Raw genomic sequence first — 19,888 nt, forward strand, 5'->3', positions numbered from 1 at the left:
GGGCTCACTGAGGGAGGAAGTGCAGGGAGGCCCCCGCGCCTCTTCTCCCTCAGGGGCACCCATGCCAGCAGAGGGCGCCCGAGGCCCCCTTCCCCGCGGGCTGCCCGGGGAGGCTGAGTTTGGTCCTCCCCATCCCAGAGCTGAGGAGCTGAGTCAGGCTGGGGGCTCTGGCCGAAAGGACCAAGCCTCAAACCTGGTTCCCCACAGAGAGGCAGCAGCCTTCCTGAGAAAGGACAGCTGCTCCACATCCCACACATGCAGGCAGGACCGTGCAGACGCCCACACACCCGCGGTCTCTTCAGGAGCCTGTTGCGGGCCTGTGGGAGGGGCTGGAACATTCAGACGCCAAGCAAACCTCAAGGCCCCCACTTTCTCCTCAGAACCCACAGCCAAACCTCGAGGCCCCCACTTTCTCCTCAGAACCCACAGGCAAGCCTCCAGGCCCCCACTTTCTCCTCAGAACTCAAAGGCAAACTTCTAGGCCCCCACTCTCTCCTTAGAACCCAAAGGCAAGCCTCGAGGCCCCCACTTTCTCCTCAGACCCCAAAGGCAAACTTCCAGGCCCCCCATTTCTCCTCAGAATCCAAAGGGACGCCTCGAGGCCCCCACTTTCTCCTCAGAGCCCAAAGGAAAGGCTCGAGCCCCCCACTTTCTCATCAGACCCCCAAAGGCAAACTTCTAGGCCCCCACTTTCTCCTCAGAACCCAAAGGCAAGCCCCCAGGCCCCCCCTTTCTCCTCAGAATTCACAGGCAAACCTCAAGGCCCCCACTTTCTCCTCAGAACCCACAGCCAAACCTCGAGGTCCCCACTTTCTCCTCAGAATCCAAAGGCAAACTTCTAGGCCCCCACTCTCTCTTTAGAACCCAAAGGCAAACCTCAAGACCCTCACTTTCTCCTCAGAACCACAGTCAAACCTCGAGGCCCCCACTTTCTCCTCAGAACTCAAAGGCAAACTTCTAGGCCCCCACTCTCTCCTTAGAACCCAAAGGCAAGCCTCGAGACCCCCACTGTCTCCTCAGACCCCAAAGGCAAACTTCCAGGCCCCCCACTTTCTCCTCAGAATCCAAAGGGACACCTCGAGGCCCCCATTTTCTCCTCAGACCCCACAGGCAAGCCTCGAGGCCCCCACTTTCTCCTCAGAACCCAAAGGCAGTCTCGAGTCCCCATTCTCGCCAGTGCCTAGCCCCCGCCCCATAGAGCAGCCAGTGAAGCTTTTGATTCTTTTAGGTGGGAATCTGGGGGTCACATGTCCCCACAGTCCACAGCCCAAAGCCCCCACTCCTGGGCCTCCTGAGACCCCGCTGTGCTCAGGGCCCGACGCTTCTGCCCCAGCCATTTCCCCGGCCAGCACGCCTGCTCCCCTGCCTGCCTCGGTGGCCTTGAGGGTGCAAACCTCACCTCGGCTGGCGGGGCATCTGGTCTGTCCCTGGCTCATGCCCATGGTGGCAGCCAGAATAAGGCCGCGCTAGGACACACGGGGTGGGGGGTGGCGGGGGCGTCATCCAGGATGGCCACGGGTTCGAGAAAAGCAGCCAAGAAGTGGCCTCAGGGGCTGGAGTGATAGCACAGCGGGTAGGGCGTTTGCCTTGCACGCGGCCAACCCAGGTTCGATTCCCAGCATCCCATATGGTTCCCTGAGCACCGCCAGGAGTAATTCTTGAGTGCACAGCCAGGAGTAACCCCTGTACATCACCGGTGTGACCCAAAAAGCAAAAAGCAAAAAAAAAAAAAAAAAAAAAGAAGTGGCCTGAGATGTGGGGCCGCGTTTTCCGAGTTGGATGGACCGCAGCCTCCTCCCTCTCCTGGCTCGGGCTCCCCGTCTGCTCCCCCTGACCAGAGCCGGTGCCACCCGCTTGTGTTCGGCTGCTGCATCCGGGTCCCGGGCGGGGTGTGGGGGCGTCTCCCGGGCCTGGAGGAGCCGCAGCAGTGATGCCCGCTGCCTGCTGTGGTCGGGAGCAGCTGGGCTCTGGCTCTGAGCGAATTAGCTGGTCCTCGGGGAGGCCTGCAGGCTCCTGGCACTGGCCTGTGATTCATCCCCTCACCCGCAGCTTCACCCCTGCCACAGGCCTGCGGCGCCCCTGCCCCCCACCCTCAGCGGTGTGGCGTGGCGGGGTCCCATTAATCAGGCTGCTGGCTGGAGGGGGGCGGGTTTGGGGACGCTCCAGCACGGTCAGGCCTGGTGGCCTGCTTCCGGCGACCTGGCCCACCCGGCCAGGCTGGCTCCCTTTGTCCCCCGGGCACCTTGAGTGACCTCAGCGCTGCCCCCCTCCATTTCCCTCCGTCCGTCCCCCCCTCCATGGAGGCCCTGGGATCCGCTTAACTGGTCTTGATGGAAAACAGGCTCGGCCCATGCCTGGGGCCTCCTGGTGATGATGGGGCCGCGGCCCCACAGGGATGCCCTGCCGGGTGTCCAGCGCAGAAGCCGGTCACCTCGCGCCCTCCTAGCCTACCATCACTCTGCAAGAGGTGGGTGCTCAGGGCAGGCACCGAGGGGGGGGAGGAAGGGAGGGGAATGAGGTAGAAAGAAGGGAAGGGGAAGGGAGGGAAGAAGGGAGGGAGGAGGGAAGCGAGGAGGAAGGAGGGCAGGGGGCAGGCGTCCTCCCCGCAGGGGTGGGCTGTCAGCCGGCTTCGGCTTCAAATGTGTGTCCTCAGACCTTTCTGCTGAGCTGTCCCCGGCAGCATCCGCCACCACACACATCTGGGACGTGCAGGCGACTCCCGGGAGGTCCCACAGTTGGCGTGAGGATTGGAGGCCTCTCATCTTTTTTTTTTTTTTCTTCTTAAATTTTTATTAGTGAAACACCATGAGGACCAGTTGTAGATTTACAAATTTTTGTGCTTGGGTTTCAGTCATACAATGATCGAGCACCCATCCCTCCACCCGTTCCCATTCTCCACCACCAATGATCCCAGCATCCCTCCCGGCCTCTCATCTTTTAAGGAGCACGGGCAAAGACACACTGCCCAAATGGCCTCGGCCTCCAGACTCTGCTCCCAGTGCTCCGCCTGGGGGAAGGCCTCCTTCCACATCTGCATGCAATTTCCCTCGCATTGTTCCGTAATTCTTGATGGTGGCTCAGTAATTGCGCCCCAGTGATTGCATCAGAAAGCAGAGCCAGGGCAGCCTCTTCCTCCCCTGCGCGCCTTGACAGACAGACCCCGGCTCAGAGACGCATGATTCCTCTCAGACCACACAACGTGGAGATGGCGGAGCTCAGCCCTCGCAGCGGAAGGCCCTGCTGGTCCCCCACCTGCCCTCACCTGGAGCCGGAGGGAGCTGCCAGGAGGCAGGGAGGACAAGGGGGATGGATGGATAAGGGGCAACATTATCTCAGATGGGCGGGGAGTGCCCCTCACTTACCCCCCTGGGGGTGGGGCTGATCTCCAAAGGGGGCGGAGGTGCTGGCTTTGCTGTGGCCAGCCCTAGTTCAATTCCTGGCAGCAACCCCCCCCCCCCCCCACACACACACACCAAATAAAAGCAACAGCAAAGGCAGCTGAGGGAGGGAGGGACAGAGCCTGGGGCAGGGGTGGGGGTGGGTGGGATGGGGGTGGTGTTGGAGGCAGTGTCTGGGACTGAATTAGCATCACAACCCCTGCAGTGACTCAGAAACTTCTAGAAGGAACCTGAGTCCAGTGAAATGCTTCCTTCCATCCGAACTGTAGTTCCCTATCCCAGATAAGCTGTGTTGCTGGTTAGATCTGGTGATTTTGCTTTGGTGAAAGCCAGAAAATGGAGGATCCAGAGCCATAGGGGCTGCAGAGCTCTTGTTGAGGATGGGGACAGGAAGGCAGAAAGTCACAGGGTACGTGTGCGAAGCAGCCACCCCTGTGCCCATTAATCCTCGCCTCCTCCTCAAGGGCTCAGCTTGGAGGATGTCTCCTCTGGGAAGTCCTCCCTGACTGCACAGGCACCACTCCCTGGCTTTCCCTTCCGGGCTGACCCGCCCCTCTGGCCCTCCACATGCCTTCCCCAGGGGCAATGATTAGCAGGGCAGGAAGCCTCTGGGTGTGTGTGTGTGTGTGTGTGTGTTCTGCACCTGTGAGTGCCTGTGTGCACGTGTCCCTGTGTCTATATGGACACACGTGCATATGCAACATGTGTGCGTGCGTGTGCATATGTGAGCCTCTGTGTGTCTGCACATGCACGGGCTGATATGTGCTGGTACATACGTGTATGTATGGCCGCACACGTATGCCAGCATGCATGTTTATGAGCCCGTGTCAATGTGTGTCTGTGAACACTTGTATGTATATGAATGCAGGCAGGCATGTTTATGAGCCTTGTGAATGTATTGTGTCTGTGCATAGACACAGGCATGTTTGTGTGTTCGTGGGCCATGATCAGCTGTGCACACAGGTGGGCAGGCGCCTGTGCGGGGAACATAGACCATCCACATGCGTGTGCCGGCCTGCGTGCATGCAGTGCGTGTGCATGTTTGTCTTCGGAAGGGTCACAGAAACGCAGAAATGCACAAAGGGGAAGGAGACGCCTTCCCAGATGCAGGTTGGATGGGAAGGGGGCGGGCACCGTGTGACACACTTAGGGAATACTCACGCCCCACACCCCATGCTGCTTGGGGTTCCCCTGGCAGAGAACGGGGTAGTGGGGGTTGCAGGAAACGGGCTGCTCCCAGAGAGGAGCAGGGTTGGGTCTGTCCCCAGAAGCCAGCCCAGGGTAATTCACTCAAGAATTACTCCTGGTGGTGCTCTGGGGACTATATGGGATGCTGGGAATCGAACCTGGGTCAGCCGCGTGCAAGGCAAACGCCCTCCCCGCTGTGCTATCGCTCCAGTCCTGGCTCTGTCCTCTTTTGCAAACCCTGAGAGCTGCCCACAGGGCTCCCCCGTTCTTCCTTGCGGACAGTCTCAGGGGCAGCCACCCCTCCCCACCCTGTCTATCTGCGCGACTTCATCCAACCCACTTGCCTACTTGGTACAGGGAGGTCGGAAATCACCAACTAACTGGGCAGAAAATGACCAAAGAAATTCTCCACGTCGGGTGACTCGGTGGTTGTGAGGTGGGCACAGACTGCCACGGGCCGGAGAGGTAGGGCAGCTGGGAGGCGCTTTCTTACATGCGGCTGACGCAGGGCAGGTTCGATCCTCAGCACCACAGATGGTCCCTTGAGCTCCTCTGGGAGTGATCCTTGAGCCAGGAATAAGCCCTGAGCACTGTTGGGTGTGGCGCAAAACCCAAAGCCAAACAAACCAGAGACTGTGGCCAGAGATAGCAGGAGAGATAGCACAGCAGGGAGGGCACCAGCCTAGCTCGACCGGCCAGGGTTTGACCCCCGGCACCTCACAGGGCCGCCTGTAGATTGCTAGGAGTAATCAGAGCCAGAAGTAAGCCCGGAGCACAGCAAGTTGTGGTGCTAAAACAAAACAACAGGTACTGCAAGACTGTTCCCCTCTCCACAGCACCCTACTCTTCCTGAGCCCCCCACGAATGATCTGGATTCAGGGCAGGGCGTGAGGGGGTGCCAGCCGAGCCCAGTCCTCCCGGCCTGCCTCTGGGCTCCTGAGGCTGGGGCCTCTCCCCTTATACTAAGCAGCACGCCAACGGTGGGGACACTCGGGGTTTTCTGCTGTAGTGTGGGGCTTGGGGTGAGACTGTGCAGAGTGGGGGGCACCTGTGACAGGGCACTCCCCCCAGACGGTGGGCGGAGATTCTCAGCTTTTCCAGCTGAGTCTCCCAGGACCTCCTAGAAGAGAAAGACTTTTTTTTTTTTTTTTTGGCTTTTTGGGTCACACCCAGCAATGCTCAGGGGTTACTCCTGGCTCTGTACTCAGGAATCACTCCATCACTCCTGGCGGTGCTCAGGGGATCATATGGGATGCTGGGAATTGAACCTGGGTCAGCCGTGTACAAGGCAAACACCCTACTGGCTATGCTATCGCTCCAGCCTCAGAAAGATGTTTTTTGGTTTATGTTTTGTTCTTTTTTTTTCCCCCTCACACCTGGTGATGCTCAGGGGTTACTCCTGGCTCTGTGCTCAGGAATCACTCCTGACAGCATTCAGGGGACCATATGGGATGCCGGGGGTCAAAGCCTGGTCTGCTGTGCCTTAGAAAGAGGAAGCGCCTTACCTGACCTTACCTGACGGTCTGTCTCTCCCGCCCCACCCAGGAGCACCTGCCACCTGAGGTGATGGATGGAGGCACAATTTGTGACAGTGTTGAGGTCAGGATTCACCCAGACTTCACTTCCTCCATCCAGAGAGAGACCCCAAGTCTGCAGAGACAGAAATAAGTAACGGGTTGGGTCGGAGTATAGAGAGAGGCCGCTGGCCTTGACCATCTGAGCTGGTGACATCCCAGCACCCCAGGTGGTCTCCTCAGGCTGCCAGGAGCTAGCCCTGAGCTACACTAGGTGTGCCCCCCTCCACCCAAAGAAAAGAAGGAAAGAAATAACTAATGGGGAATCTTGGAAAGTGCCTTATGGGGGCAGAGGGGAGGGCTGCCCCCTCCTGGGTGTTCGAAGGCAAGAAGGCCCTGGAGGTGGACACCGAGGCGGAGGGGCCAGTCTCCCAGCTGGCAGGAGCCCCAGTTTCCTGGTGGGGGGGGCTGAGGTCTGGGGGGGGCTGAGGTCTGGAGGGCCCCCAGCTCCAAGCCCCCCCGCAGGACGGGAGCCCCTGGGCTAGGCTGCACTGTTGGCTGGTGCCATGGCGGTCTCCTGGGGGTCCCCCTTGTCCAGAGTGCCCAGCCCTGCAGCAGGGCCCAAGGCAGATGTTACCAGTTGTGAGGGAGAACAGAGCCCTCCTCAGCTGGTCCTGGGCAGCAAACAGCTGCACATCCCCCCCTCCCACAGGCCTGGTGGTCAGGGACAGCGGTCATCTGGGGGCAGGGGTTCTCTGGCCCCTCATGAACTGGTGGGGTGTGCAGAGAAGTCTCCTGGCCTGCCTCTTTCTCCTTGCCTGCAGGTGGGGGTGTTTCCACTCCCAACTCTGCTGCTCCCTGGGGCAAGCCCCAGCACCCCGTGTGCATGTGCCTCAGTTTCTCCTTCCCTAAGGCAGAGGTCCCTGCTTTATGAGTTCCTGTGTCTGGGTCTCCAAGTGCCTGGGACTCAGGTGCTCCGGCACGGGCTGCCCTTCCCTCGTGGCCTGACCTGTGTCAGCTGTGGGCACGCGTGGCCTGGGACCACTGACTGGGCCCCCTCTGCCCTCCGGCCCTCCTGACCTGTCTCCGCATTGGGACAGAGCAGACGTACCCCGTACCCCAGTTCTCGCCCCGCAAGTCTCAGCCTGGTCTGGCTTGGCCCTCCCGGCAGCTGTGGCCTGCCCGGGTCCCTCAGTTTTCAGAGTTGGGGGGATCAGATAGACCTGAACCACAGGTGGGGGGCAGAGGGGGACACTCCCCCTGGCCAAGTCTCTGGGGGAAACCGGGGTGCCTTTCCACCTTCTCCGCCGGCAGCTGCTTGCCTGGCTGTGGGGTGAGGCCGTTTATCTGCTTCTCACCCAGAGCAGGACGGACCCCCATCTAATCAGGCCTGCCGGAGAGGGGCCCTGGGGACCCAGGGACCCGGTTCTGTTAGATTCAAAGTCACCGAGGTCCCTTTTTGATCTCTCAGGCCCAGGCCCCAAGGCCGGGCAGAGCAGATTGTGGGCACCTCCCTGCAGGGGCAGAGCTGGGCCCTGTGGAGCCTGAAGATGACCCCCACTTTCAGCCAGGGGACAGGAACCAAGTGGGGACAGGAAAGGGAGCTGCTCGGGGTCCTCCAGTCCCCAGGCCCCCCGCCGACTGTCAGCAGCCCGATCTGGCTTCCAGTGGGCCCGTTCCTGGCGCTCCGAGGGCGATTTCCTTTCACGAAGGCCTGCTTCTTGCCATTAATCATTAATTTCTCATTTCCTTTTCATGTGTTTCTGCAGGGAATCAGAACCCATTTTGCCTTTCATCCGGGATCCGCCTCATCCAAATCCTGCCTATTTCATGGTACTTGACGGCTTTGTAAAGAATGTTCTGGAACACTTCTTTGTATCCTGAAAGCGACCTTGAGCGGGAGAAGGAGTGACAGTACAACTGGCAGGGCAGTGGCGGTGCGTGCGGCTGACCCAGTTTCAATCCCAGACATCCCATATGGTCCCTAAGCCCCACCAAGGGGGATCCGGAGCAGAGCCAGGAGGAAGCCCCGAGCACTGGCGGATGAGTGTCTCCCCGATACCCCTCCCCCCCAAAACTGTGATCCAGCCCAGCCCATCTATCTCATGGGCCCCAGAGGCGACAAATAACTCCTCTCCCCCCACCCCCACGGCCCCGCTCTCCTCTGCTTTTTTCGGACCTAGCCCCTTCCAGCACTGGGTGCAGTCTGAGCAGGAAATTCCCAGATTCCCATTCCCAGATTCCCTTCCCTGCCCCTCCCTGGGAGGTTTGAGCTTTTCTTGGGAATGATGGAAGGAGATGGTCAGCTTTTCCGGCTGAGTCTCCCAGGACATCTGAGAGGAGAAAGATTTTTTTTTTTTTTTTGGTTTGTGATGGTTTTTTTGGGAGTTGGTGGGGGTCCCCCATACCTAGTGATGCTAGGGGTTACTCCTGGCTCTGTGCTCAGGAACCACTTCTGACAGTACTCGGGGAACCACATGGGATGCCTGGGATCAAACCCAGGTCTGCCAAGTGTAGAGGAAGTGCCTTACCTGATGTACCATCTCTTCAGGCCCTGTTGTATTTTTTGAGCCCCGCCCAGCAGTGCTCTGGGGCTACTTTTAGCTCAGTTGCTCGCCTGTGCACTATGCCTGGGATAGAAGAAGGCCAAGCTTTGGCATGTGAAGCATGTGCTTAGCCCATTGAGCAACTGCATTGGCCCCAGAAGACACTTTGCTTGTCTGATTTTTGCTTTTGGGCCCCACCCAGTGATGCTCAGGGCTTACTCCTGGCTCTGTGCTCGGGGATCCCTCCTGGCTCCAGCCCCAGGAGATGCTTTTGAAAAGAACCTGGGAAATCTTCTGTAGGATCATGGACTTCCTCCTAGCCCTGCTGGCCTGGCGGGGACCCGGGGATGCCAGGGACTCCTCGCTAAGGCTGTCCATCCTGCACTGCCGCTTGCGAACGCAGTATTCCTTGGGCCACGCTGGGCTCCCTGGGTCAAGAAAAGCCACTGAGGTGGGGGGACAGTGAGGCCCCCCAGGGCCTTCCTCTGGGCAGGGTGGCAGTCTCTTCGGGAGCACTAATCTTCCCCGCTCCCAGCAGAGAAGACACAGAGACTCCCGAGCACTGGTAGAAACGACCCTTGAGCACCAGGCCAGGCCTAGGCCCTGAACAGCACCGGCTCTGGACCCCAAACCAAAACAAAGTTCTGTATCTTGGAAGACAGCTTCAAGGGCTGAGCACATGGCTTCACATGCAGGACCCTGGGGTTCAACTCCTGAACACTGCATGGTCCCTGAAGAGCACCAGAAGCACCTGAGCATGAAGCCAGGAGCACCCAAGCGCCGCTGGAAGTGACTCCCAGACAACAAAGACAATTTAGGGGGCCTGGAGCGACAGGAAGGTGGGAAGGGCACTTGTCTTGCACGTGGCTGGCCTGGGTTCCATCCCCGGCATCTGGTCTCTTGAGCCCACCAGGAGTGATTCCTGAGCACTGAGCCAGGAGTAAGCCCTGAACACAAACAGAGATGGTCCCAAACAATAACAAAACACCCCCAACTTAGGTGCTTTCCTTGCATGCAGCCAATCCCCGGCCCACAGCGGGTCTCCCTGAGCACAGAGCCAGGAGAAAGGCCAGGGCACCCCTGGCTGTGGCTCAGAAATAAAACAAAAGACTCGAAGTAGGCTGCGGGGGGCTGAGTGGGTGGATCCGGGCCAGAGCCACAGGCTGGCTCTCCCAGGACTGCTGTGAGCAACTCAATCTTGGGGGGCCGGAGCCGGGGCACAGTGGGGAGGGCTGTGCCTGGTTTGATCCCTGGTTCCCCACATGGTCCCCCGAGCACCACCAGGAGTGATTTCCTGAGTGCAGAGCCAGGAGGAACCTCTGAGCATCCCTGGGTGTGGCTCAAAACCAAACCAAAACAAAACCCAGAAATCAACTGGGAGTAGACAGTGAGCACTGCTGGATGTGGCCCCCCAAATAAAACAAATGAAAAATTTCAGAGCTTAGACAAAACAGCCAGAGAGCTGGGACCACACACACACACACACACACCCTCACCACTCATACACCCCTACGCAAATGCCCTCTTTACACACCCATGTACCCCGCCTCCTACACACCTACCCCTACACACACTTCTACAAGTACTCCTATGCCTGTACTCCAAACACACACTCCTACACACACATACTATGCACATCCCATCCATCTACACCCCTGCACACACAGCCATACACCCCCACAAACACCTACACACACTCATAAACACCCCCCGCATCCACAAACACCCACCCACAAACACCGACACCCCCCCAAATACCTTCACATTTACCCACCCACAGCCACACACACCTCTACGCCTTCCCCTACATCTATACACCCCTACACACATATTTTCTGCACACACCCCAATACCTACAAACACCCACCCCCACCTACTCACCCATCCCCAACCCTCATACAAACCTACAGTCATCAACACACCTACACACACACTTATACCCACACCCACTCACACCCATCTCCCCCACACACACACTCCCTCACTCAAACCTGCAGACGCCCACACACCCCTACACACACATGCTTGCGCGTGGGGCACTGGGTAGGCCTGGCAGGCTGGCTAGGAGCCAGTATCCAGTGCCCACACCGGGGCCACGCTCGGGGGTGCCGCCCCACCCAGCCAGGCCTCTGCCCGCCTTTTCCTCTCCTTCCCTCTCCATGGGGGCTGTGGTCTGGCCTCCACTTGGGGGTCGGCCCCCAACATCATGAGAGCCGTTTCCCCGGCCTCTCCCTGCCAGGCGCGAGCCTCTGGGGCGGCCAGACCTGTGTGGGTACCAGAGCTGGCCTTGGCACAGCTCCCGGGACTCTGAGCAGGCCTGGGCGTGTGGCGCCAGGGAGCAGGCGTTGGGGGGTGGGAGGGGGGCTCTTACACAATCCCGGGGGGCCCGGCAGGCGGGAGTTGAAAGGCCCCGCCACAGCCTGAGCGTGGAAGGCACAGGCTGAAATTCCGGCCTTCTGCGGGGCGGGAAGCGAGGTTCCGGGGCCCAGCCCTCAGGCAGCACCCCATCCTCGGCTCCCAGAAACTCGGGGAGGTGGGGGCCCTCGTGCCCAGTGAACACAGTGAACACTTCCTGAAGACAGTCCATCCTTCCTTTGTCCAGAGTCCAAAGAACGCAGAGTCCAGCCTGCTGGGAAGGCAGTTGGGCAGTGGGGTCCCTGGAGCCCTTTCTGGGCTCCCCCTGAAGTGCTTTCTCAGTAGAAACCCAGGTCGGGTCCCAGTGCTGCCACCGGCTGGTCCATGCCAGGACAACCTCCATCTTGCCGAGTTGTGGACGGCTCTCACCACGTCCACACAGTGAGCCCAGGGCCAGGGATTGGGCCCGGGTGTGTCCATCGGTATATATAGTCTTTCTAGTTTGGGGGCTGGAGCGATAGCACAGCGGGTAGGGCGTTTGTCTTGCACACGGCTGATCCGGGTTCAATTCCTCCGCCCCTCTTGGAGAGCCCGGCAAGCTACCGAGGGTATCCCACCCGCACGGCAGAGTCTGGCAAGCTCCCTGTGGCATATTCGCTATGCCAAAAACAGTAACGACAAATCTCACAATGGAGACATTACTGGTGCTCACGTGAGCAAATCGATGAACAACAGGACAGCGCTACAGTGCTACAGTTTTGGGGGGGCGTGAAGTTGAAGTGGGACAGACCTATCAGGGGCAGACCGGCCACTGCTCCAGGTGAAGGTTGTACATTCAAGTGACCACAGGGAGAGCCAGGGAGTGAGCAGGACTCACAAATTCCCTAAGTTCAAACTGGCCTGGAGACCACTGGGCTCCAGTGGTCTCATTTTCAGTAGCTCCAGCCTGGGGGAGACCTGCGGCTGCAAAGATCTAGGACCTGAAATGTGGCCTGCCAGTTGGCTCTTGAAGGGTGAGAGGCCGAAGAAGTGGACGGGTCTCCTGGGTGGCAGCAGTGGGCAGAGAGGGCTCGGTGTATGGATGGAGGCAAGAGGGGAGGGGAGGGGAGGGGAGGGGAGGGCAGCGGAGCCACTTCCAGTCCAGGCCCTTTCCTATCCCAGGAGTTTACCCCAGACGGCCCCAGATTCACTTGGGTTATTCTAAGTCCCCTAATTCCTTGGAGTAATTCCTGGGACAGTGCTGGTGCCAGGGCCCACGGGATGCCAGGAATCCAACGTGGGGCTCCTGCAGGCAAAGCCCCAGCTTCAGCCCTTTGGGCCATCTCTCTGGCCCCCCACCTTTTTTTATTCATTTATTTTTTGACACAGAAGCAGAGTGGTATATACAAACTCGAGCCGCGGCATTGGCGTATTTTCAGTTGTCTGGACTCGCAGGAACATCAGTTGCACATGCATTTCCCCCAGATCCCACCTAGCCGGTAAACTGCAGGGAATAAATGGAAATGCCTGGAGCAGGGTCCCGAGACTCCCTGCCGGGTGCGCACAGGCCGGCCAACGACCAGGGGGTGCAGCTCCAGAATTGGGGGGCTTGCTCTGACTCTCTCCAGCAAAGCCAGCAGGCTGGGCCCAGGGTTCTGGCGGGGAAATCCCCCCTCACCAGCTCCTCGGAGACGTCTGCGCGCTCCCCCCACCCCCCTCCACGGGGACGCACGACGCGTCGTCGGCTCCAGCCTGGGCGCAGACGGAGGCCCAAGGCCGGGAGGTTCGGACGGGGCCGCGACACGTGACTCGGCTTTGTGGCCGCCACAACTCCCCCTCCCACCCCGAGAGGGGTGCGCGGCAGGTGAAGGCGCCCAACGCTCTCTCCCGCCAAGCCCCTGCCCGAAGCCCTGTGGCCCCCCAGGAGCGGTGGCGGCGGGGCGGCCGCCGGGGCCAGGGCGCGCGCGTTGTTGCCCGTCTTGGGCCCAGGAGGCGCCCCAGGTCGGCGCCGCAGTGAAGGCGGCAGCCGGCGGCGGGAGGAGGCAGGGCCCGAACAAAGGGCTCGGAGCGCGGTCCTGGGGGAGCGCCAGGGGCTGTCGGGCTGTCGCGGGCCCACCCAGGGGACGAGCGGGCCCATTTCCGGCCGGTGGGGAGCACGAGGGAGTGGGGGGTGGGCGCTCCGGTCCCACGGGGCGCTGGCGCGGTGCCCGCACCGTGCCCACCGAGCACCAGCCCGCACTTCTCACGGCCAGCGGTGGGGCTGGCAGATGTGCTGTGGGGGTCCCCGCGGGCGGGGTGCGGGGAGCGCGCGGGGGCGCAGACCCGGGGGGCGCCCTGGCGCGCCGCGCCCGCCCGACAGCCCGGGCAGAGGCGAAACGCCTGCTACAGATGAGCGCGGGGAAAACTCGGCAGTGGGCGCAGGTGTCCCCGTGGGCAAGGGGACAGAGGGGCCACTGGGCAAGGAAAAGCCAGAAGCGCCACCAGGGCTCTCGAGTCCTGGCCCCGGACTTCAAGCTCGCCCGCACTTGGCATCGGTCCGCGCCACACAATAACCCCCACTCCGGGTTTTCGCCCTTCCCGGGTCGGCCGCCCCAAGTTACAGACAGCCGAACCGACCAATGGGGAGACGCAAAGCGTCAACTTTGTGTTCGCCCGCCACTCTGGGCCAATGCGCGCTCGTAGAGCCGTTGTCCCGCCTTCCGTGTCGGGCGCCCCCTGCTGGTAAGACGGCTCTGAACGCGATCTCTCGCCATCTTGTGTGTGGCATCGTGTTTTTTTTTTTTTTTTTAATTTCCCTCCCTGGAACATCTCCCCGCCTCTTCTGATCTTTCCTCCCACACAGATGGTTTCTTAGTTCGACAGCCAAGGGCGGTGGCGATGAGAAGGGTGTAGCTTACGGTCTTCGGAGCGCCCGCGTGGGCTGCATCGCCACACCGCGCCACGCTTGTCGAGACCAACGCCATGTTGAGTGTGGCACGTCGTTGGTTCTCTTTTCGGGGCTCCGCGTGGTTCGCTCAATGGCGCCTCGATCTTCAAGGAGCCCCCAAGGACTAGGCCAGCTGCTGAGGGGCCATTATTTCCCCCAGTAGTCTTGCAAAATGCACGTTTCTGTGCCCTTGCAGGCCCCCCCCCCAGTGCAGCGGGACAGGGGTAGGACTCGATGACTCATCCTGGAAGGTTCCCGATTGTCCCGACGGCAGTGATCGCGCGGGACAGCTGCGCTCCCAGAACATCTGGGACTGCAGGGACCGCTAAGCGACCCGACCCTCGAGGGCTGTGCTGCTCGAGGGCAGCCGTCCGCAGTGGTCCTCGTTGCATACACCCCCCCCGCCCCCAAGTGTGTGCCTGACATGGCGCCCGCTCGTGTGTTGGGTCGGGCGCACCCGGGGTGCTGGTGGCGACGGGGATCACGTCCCCAGGAGTGGGTGCGCACGAGGCTGGGCAGAAAGTGGGCGTACGTGGTAGAGACGTTGTGGCCCAAGGGGCCACGCGTCCTCGGCCACTTGAGATCGTCGTGGGGCGTCAGCCCGTTTGAACTGGGTCAAACCCTGATGGAAGGTGCGCGCGGTGCCGAGCCCGGGCATCTTAGGCGGGCACTGCGCAGGGCACCGCCCGGGGCGACCGCAGCCCAGCACCCGGCCTTTCCCCTCCCCCCCACTCGCTGGCAGCCGTCGTGCGCGCCGGCCGCCTCCTCCTCCTCCTCCTCGTCCCTCCCCCTCCTTCCGAGCAGCCTCAGGGAGGGGGGAAGGCGGGCGGGCAGCTTTGCCGCGCTTTGCCTTTCTGCGTCAGCAGCCCCAGCAAAAACAGCGGCGGGAGCGCGCGCCCGGAGCGAGCCCGCGCGCCCCTCCCCCAGGGCGCCGGCGCAGCCCCAGACCCTGCCAAAAACCCCCGGCCCTGAATGACAGTGCGGCCGACGACTGCGCAGCGCGGGACGCAGCGAGGCACTGCCGCTTTAAGCACGTTGGCCCATTGTTCGGAATCGAGCCAATGAACGCGCGCCCGCTCCCCGCGCCCAGCCAATAGCGGGCGGCGGAGGGAGGCGGAGCGCCGCCCACTAATCTATATTAAAGGTCCCGGCGCCGCGTGAGTTCCCCACTGGCTGCTCGCAAAAGCCATCTTTGCATTGTTCCCGTGCCCGGCTCTCGGTCGCCGCAGCCACCGCCGCCGCGCGCCTCCGCCGCCGCCGCCGCCGCTGCCGCCGCCGCCGCGGACTCGGGCCCTTCTCGCCGGAGTCCCCCAACTTTCGCTTTTTCTTTTCCCCCGTCCGCTGCATCGGATCACCGGCGTGCCCCACCATGTCAGACGCAGCCGTGGACACCAGCTCCGAAATCACCACCAAGGTGAGGCTGGACGCCGCCCACCCCTTCTTCGGGGACTGCCCGCCGCCGCCGCCGGTCGCCCCCCGAAGCGCGCGGTGCTGTGCTTGGCACGCGGTGGTGGGCGCGATCGGCGCGCGCCCGCCGTGCCTTCTCCTCCTTCCCGCGGGTACCCCCGCGCGCCCCGAGTCCGAGACCCCCCCCTCCCCGGGGCAGCGCGGTCTTTGTGTGTGTGCGGGGGGGGAGGGGGCGGCGGGAAGCGCCGCGGGCCGGCGTGTGATGCCCGTCGGGGAGCGGGCCGGGCGCCCTCGGGGAAGTGGGGGGGTTTGGCGGCGGCGGCGGCGGCGGAGGCCGAGGTGCTCGGGGTGGGGGTGGCGGTGGGCCGCTGTGCGCCAGAAACTTGTTTGTGTCGGGTCCGCGCGGCGGCGGGGTCAGCGGGGCCGAGCCGGTGGTCGTCGGGCCCCCCCCGGGGGGGCGCGAGGAGAGAACTTTGAAACTCGAGCGCCTTTGCAGTCGGAAGTGCCCGGGGGGGCGCGCGTGCTGGAGCGGGGCCGGCCGCGGGAAGTGGCCGCGATCGCCGCCGACGCCGCCGCCGGCGCTGGTCTTTGTTCGGCGCCGCGGCCGCCGCGTTTCGCGCCTTGCGGCGGCGGGTCGAGGCGGTTTATCTGGACGGGCCGCTGATAAGGCGGAGCGCGTCGCGGGGCTGCGCGGAGGTGTGCAAGGGCTGCGCGCGGCGTGCGCTCCCGGGGAGCGTGGGAGGCGTCCCGGGGGCGCGGGAGCCGCCGTCCTCCGTCCGGCTTCGGCGATTCCGCGGGCGGCCGGGTCGGGAAGGCGGCGGCGAGCCCACGCGCCCGTGGGGGAGGAAACGGAAAGTGCAGGCGCGCGGGGCGACCGAGGGGCGCCCCCCGCGGCTGCCCGGGAGCCCGGTGGCGGTGCGCGCGGGGGCGACGCGGCAAACAAAAGCGGCGGCCCGGGCGGACCCGCCGCGGCCGCGAGGACTGAGTGGGTCCCCGGCTCGACCGGGGGGACCCCGTGGCGCCGGGTCCCCGCGCCGCGCGTTTCGAGGTGGGGCGCGTTTGGCGCAGTTGGCGGTGCGCGCCGCGGCGCGGTCGCCGGCCACCCGGGGACCGTGTGGGGAGCCAGCGCGGGCGCTGGGCGGGCGCACCAGCTGCTCGCCCCCCACTCGGGGGTGCCCCCGCGGGGCCGGAGGCGAGTCACCTTGGTGGCGTGTTAATCCTCGTGCCCCTGGCGTCACCTCTGGCGCTCTCCCGGGGGCTGCTCCCCCGGCGCGGCGCCGCGCTCGACCCGGATCTCCGCAGGGGACCCCATGGGCGCCCTCTGGGCCCAGCTGGGAAACTCGAGTGTGGAGGGGGGGGTCGGCGCTTCGGCCGCGTGGGGCAGCGTGATGCTTTATTTTTTTCCTCGCCAGTGTTTTCCCGCCAGGGCCCGTGCACGGCCCCGACGGCCCGGGGCTGCGGGGACCGGGAAAGCCCTGCAGACCGCGGCCGGCCTCCCGCGGGACTTTTTACCCGCCAAAAGCGGGCGCCGGTCCGCGCGCCCCCGAGCCGAGGCCCGTTGGAGGGCGGCGGCGGGCCGCCTCGGGTGCGGATCGGCACGGGCGCTCGGGGCGCGCTCGGCCGGGCAGCGCGGCCGGCGGGCTCGGGGTTCCCCGGGGTCAGGGGCGCACTCGGCGGCCGGGCCACGTGCTCCGCGCGCGCCGTGCGTGCCGAGGCCCGCGCGCAAAGCCCGCCGGGCGGGGCTGCTGCGCCTGCGCGTTGCTCCCCGCCCCCACCCCCGCTCCCCGGGGCTCCGGCCGCCAGGGGGCGGCAGCGGGCGGCGACGCCCCGCCCCGCCCCGCCCCGCCGCGCCGACAGGTGCCCGCAGCCCGCCCGCCCCAGCGCCTCCGCGGAAAGTTGCGCGGTACCGGGCGGGGGGATCTGGGGGTGGTCGCGGCGCCCCCCGTTCCCTTCCGTTGCTCGAGGCTCACTGCATCCCTCGTTTCTCTTCTCAAGGACCTGAAGGAGAAGAAGGAAGTGGTGGAGGAGGCGGAGAACGGGAGAGACGCCCCCGCGAACGGCAACGCTGTGAGTGTCCCTCCCGGCCGGCGGGGGCGGGGGCGCCCCGGGGTCCCGGTGGCGGCTTCGGGTTAACGCGGCGCTTTTTAAATTTTTTAAATTTTTCCCCCTTGCCCAGCAGAACGAGGAAAATGGGGAGCAGGAGGCCGACAACGAGGTAGATGAAGAGGAGGAGGAGGGCGGAGAGGAAGAGGAGGAGGAGGAGGAAGGCGACGGTGAGTTGTAGGACCGGGACCCCGCTAGGACCTGCGCGGCCACCAGGGGGCGCTGGGGTTGCTGGGCCGCCTCCCCCCCCAACCTGGTACCCAGGGCGCCGGCCGCGCGCTGAACCCGGACTTGGCTCTCCAGGTGAGGAAGAGGATGGAGACGAGGATGAGGAGGCCGAGGCCGCTGCGGTGAAGCGGGCAGCTGAGGACGACGAGGTGGGTCCTGTGCGGGCGCAGGGCGTGGGGTGTGCTTGTGGGGACCCCGGGCCAGCCTCGTGGGGGTTGGAGGGTCCCTAACCCTAGGCTCTCCCGTCCCCTCCCCCTGCCCAGGACGACGACGTGGACACCAAGAAGCAGAAGACCGACGAGGATGACTAAACAGCAAAAAAGGGAGAAAAAAGTCCAGCTTAAAAAAAAATCAAGGCCACCGTGACCTGTCCACCCTCCACTTCCCGTCTCAGAATCTAAACGTGGTCACCTTCGAGTAGAGAGTCCCCCGCGCCGGGCAGCGCCACCAAGCCCCCCGCTCACCCCACCCAAACACACCGCGAATTCGCCACCGGGGAGGAAAAAACCAAAACTTGCAAAGGCCCTGCTTTTTTTCTTAAAAGTACTTTAAAAAGGAAAATTTGTTTGTATTTTTTATTTACATTTTATATTTTTGTACATATTGTTAGGGGTCAGCCATTTTTACTGATCACGGATGACCAAGCCAGCCTTTTTCGGAGCCCTCCGTCCTGCTCCGGCTTTACTTGTGGTGTGACCATGTTCATTATAATCTCAAAGGAGAAAAAAAACCTTGTAAAAAAAGCAAAAACAAAACAAACAAAAAAAACAATCTTATTCCGAGCATTCCAGTAACTTTTTTTGTGTATGTACTTAGCTGTACTATAAGTAGTTGGTTTGTATGAGATGGTTAAAAAAGGCCAAAGATAAGAGGTTTCTTTTTTCCTTTTTTTTTTTTGTCTATGAAGTTGCTGTTTATTTTTTTTTCTTTTTGGCCTGTTTGATGTATGTGTGAAAAAAACATGTTGTCCAACAATAAACAGGAATTTTATTTTGCTGAGTTGTTCTAACAAAGCCGACTGGTGTCTGTTCTTTGCTGTGTTTTCTTGACCCTTTGGGGGAAGTGGGAGCCTGGGTCGGGCGCGTGGGGGGCTGGCAGGAAGTCGGGAGTGGGGCGGGGGACCACCACCTCCAAAAGCGTTGGGGCCCCTCGCGCCGCGACGCCCCCGCCCCCGGGAAGGAGCCCCCCCCCTCCCCGGTGGGAGGGTGGCACAGCCGAGTGTGACCTTGGGACTAGTCCTGACCGTGTCCTCGTCCCACTGGGACCGCCACCCGCGCAGCTGTGGCCGATCTTTATTTAGCTCAGCCGCTGGTGGCGCCCCCTGGTGGCCACAGCCGAGCACCTCGGCCCGGCCGGAGCCCTGGGTGCTCCCGAAAGGGGAAGTTCGATTCCACAGTGTGCAGGCTTAAGGGGAGGCGGGGGAGGGCTGGGGCACCTTGGGCTACGGCATCCCCCTAGAGGGTGGGGGTGCCCCTCGAGGCGAGATGTCCTCCCTGCTCTGCTCCCGTCCTGCGGGGCCACCTGGACTCGGTCCCCCGTGGTGGATTGGGGTACGTGGGCGGGGCGGGGGGAGGCGCTGCTGCTGGAACTCGCCCTGGAGATGCTGAGGTCACTCCGCCGTCACCCCAGTGGGGTCTCTGGCTACTGTAGCGCGTGAACAAAGAACCTGGCCGTAGGGAGGGCTCCCGGGGGGTGGTGCCACTGGAGACGGACACGGCTGGAGGGCGGGGGAGAGCCGTGGGGGCACAGGCCTAGAGGACTTGGGGGGCCGTGGAAAGGCTGGCAGGGTGGGTGGGTGGGGGCCGGGGTGAGAAATCCCGTGGGGTTCCCCCACCGACCCCCCCGGGCTCGGTCTGGGGTCCAGGGACTCGGGCCCGCGAAGCCGCAGCAGGGGGTGGGGGCGGGGAACAGAGGGCCGGGCCAGGGCGGGCAGCACCCAGCAGGGCCTTTGCTCCCGCGCGCCCCCGCGTGGCCGCTGGCGGGATGGCGGGCGACACCGCCGGCCAGGTGAGAACGCGGCCACTATTCCCACCCCTTTCCTGGGGGCCCCCTCGGACCCCGAGACCCCTCTCCCCCGCACGTGCGCTGTCCCCCACCCCGCCGAGTCCTAGCCTCACTGGGCCTGCCCCCCGCCCGAGCCAGCGCCCATGTGGTCACGGTGAGGGGTCTCCGGGCAGCCGCTCGGAAGCCCTGTCCCCACGTCCCCAAAGGAGCGCAGAAGGGAGCCCCTGTGTCCCACCCAGA

At 63.0% G+C, this 19,888-nt stretch overlaps 1 protein-coding gene across 1 annotated transcript; it reads left to right on the forward strand.

The window, feature by feature from the left end:
* The first annotated feature begins 15,175 nt into the window (after positions 1 to 15,175).
* PTMA (prothymosin alpha) lies at positions 15,176 to 18,657 on the forward strand. Its single transcript, XM_056121695.1, has 5 exons — positions 15,176 to 15,320; positions 17,309 to 17,380; positions 17,493 to 17,586; positions 17,720 to 17,793; positions 17,908 to 18,657. The coding sequence occupies exons 1-5, from the start codon at positions 15,276 to 15,278 to the stop codon at positions 17,953 to 17,955; spliced, it is 333 nt and encodes a 110-aa protein (XP_055977670.1). The 5' UTR covers positions 15,176 to 15,275; the 3' UTR covers positions 17,956 to 18,657.
* Positions 18,658 to 19,888: the final 1,231 nt, after the last annotated feature.

This window comes from Sorex fumeus, unplaced genomic scaffold, assembly GCF_029834395.1.
Source record: "Sorex fumeus unplaced genomic scaffold, SorFum_2.1 ptg000005l, whole genome shotgun sequence".
In the NCBI taxonomy this organism is placed as follows: domain Eukaryota; kingdom Metazoa; phylum Chordata; class Mammalia; order Eulipotyphla; family Soricidae; genus Sorex; species Sorex fumeus.

What these genes read in the sequence shown, in the direction of transcription:
- PTMA (XM_056121695.1), top strand. Translation starts at nt 15,276, where the DNA reads ATGTCAGACGCAGCCGTGGACACCAGCTCCGAAATCACCACCAAG. An exon ending in GCTCCGAAATCACCACCAAG is followed by an intron (nt 15,321 to 17,308) that starts GTGAGGCTGGAC and finishes TCTCTTCTCAAG; the next exon opens with GACCTGAAGGAGAAGAAGGA. An exon ending in GGAGGAGGAGGAAGGCGACG is followed by an intron (nt 17,587 to 17,719) that starts GTGAGTTGTAGG and finishes TTGGCTCTCCAG; the next exon opens with GTGAGGAAGAGGATGGAGAC.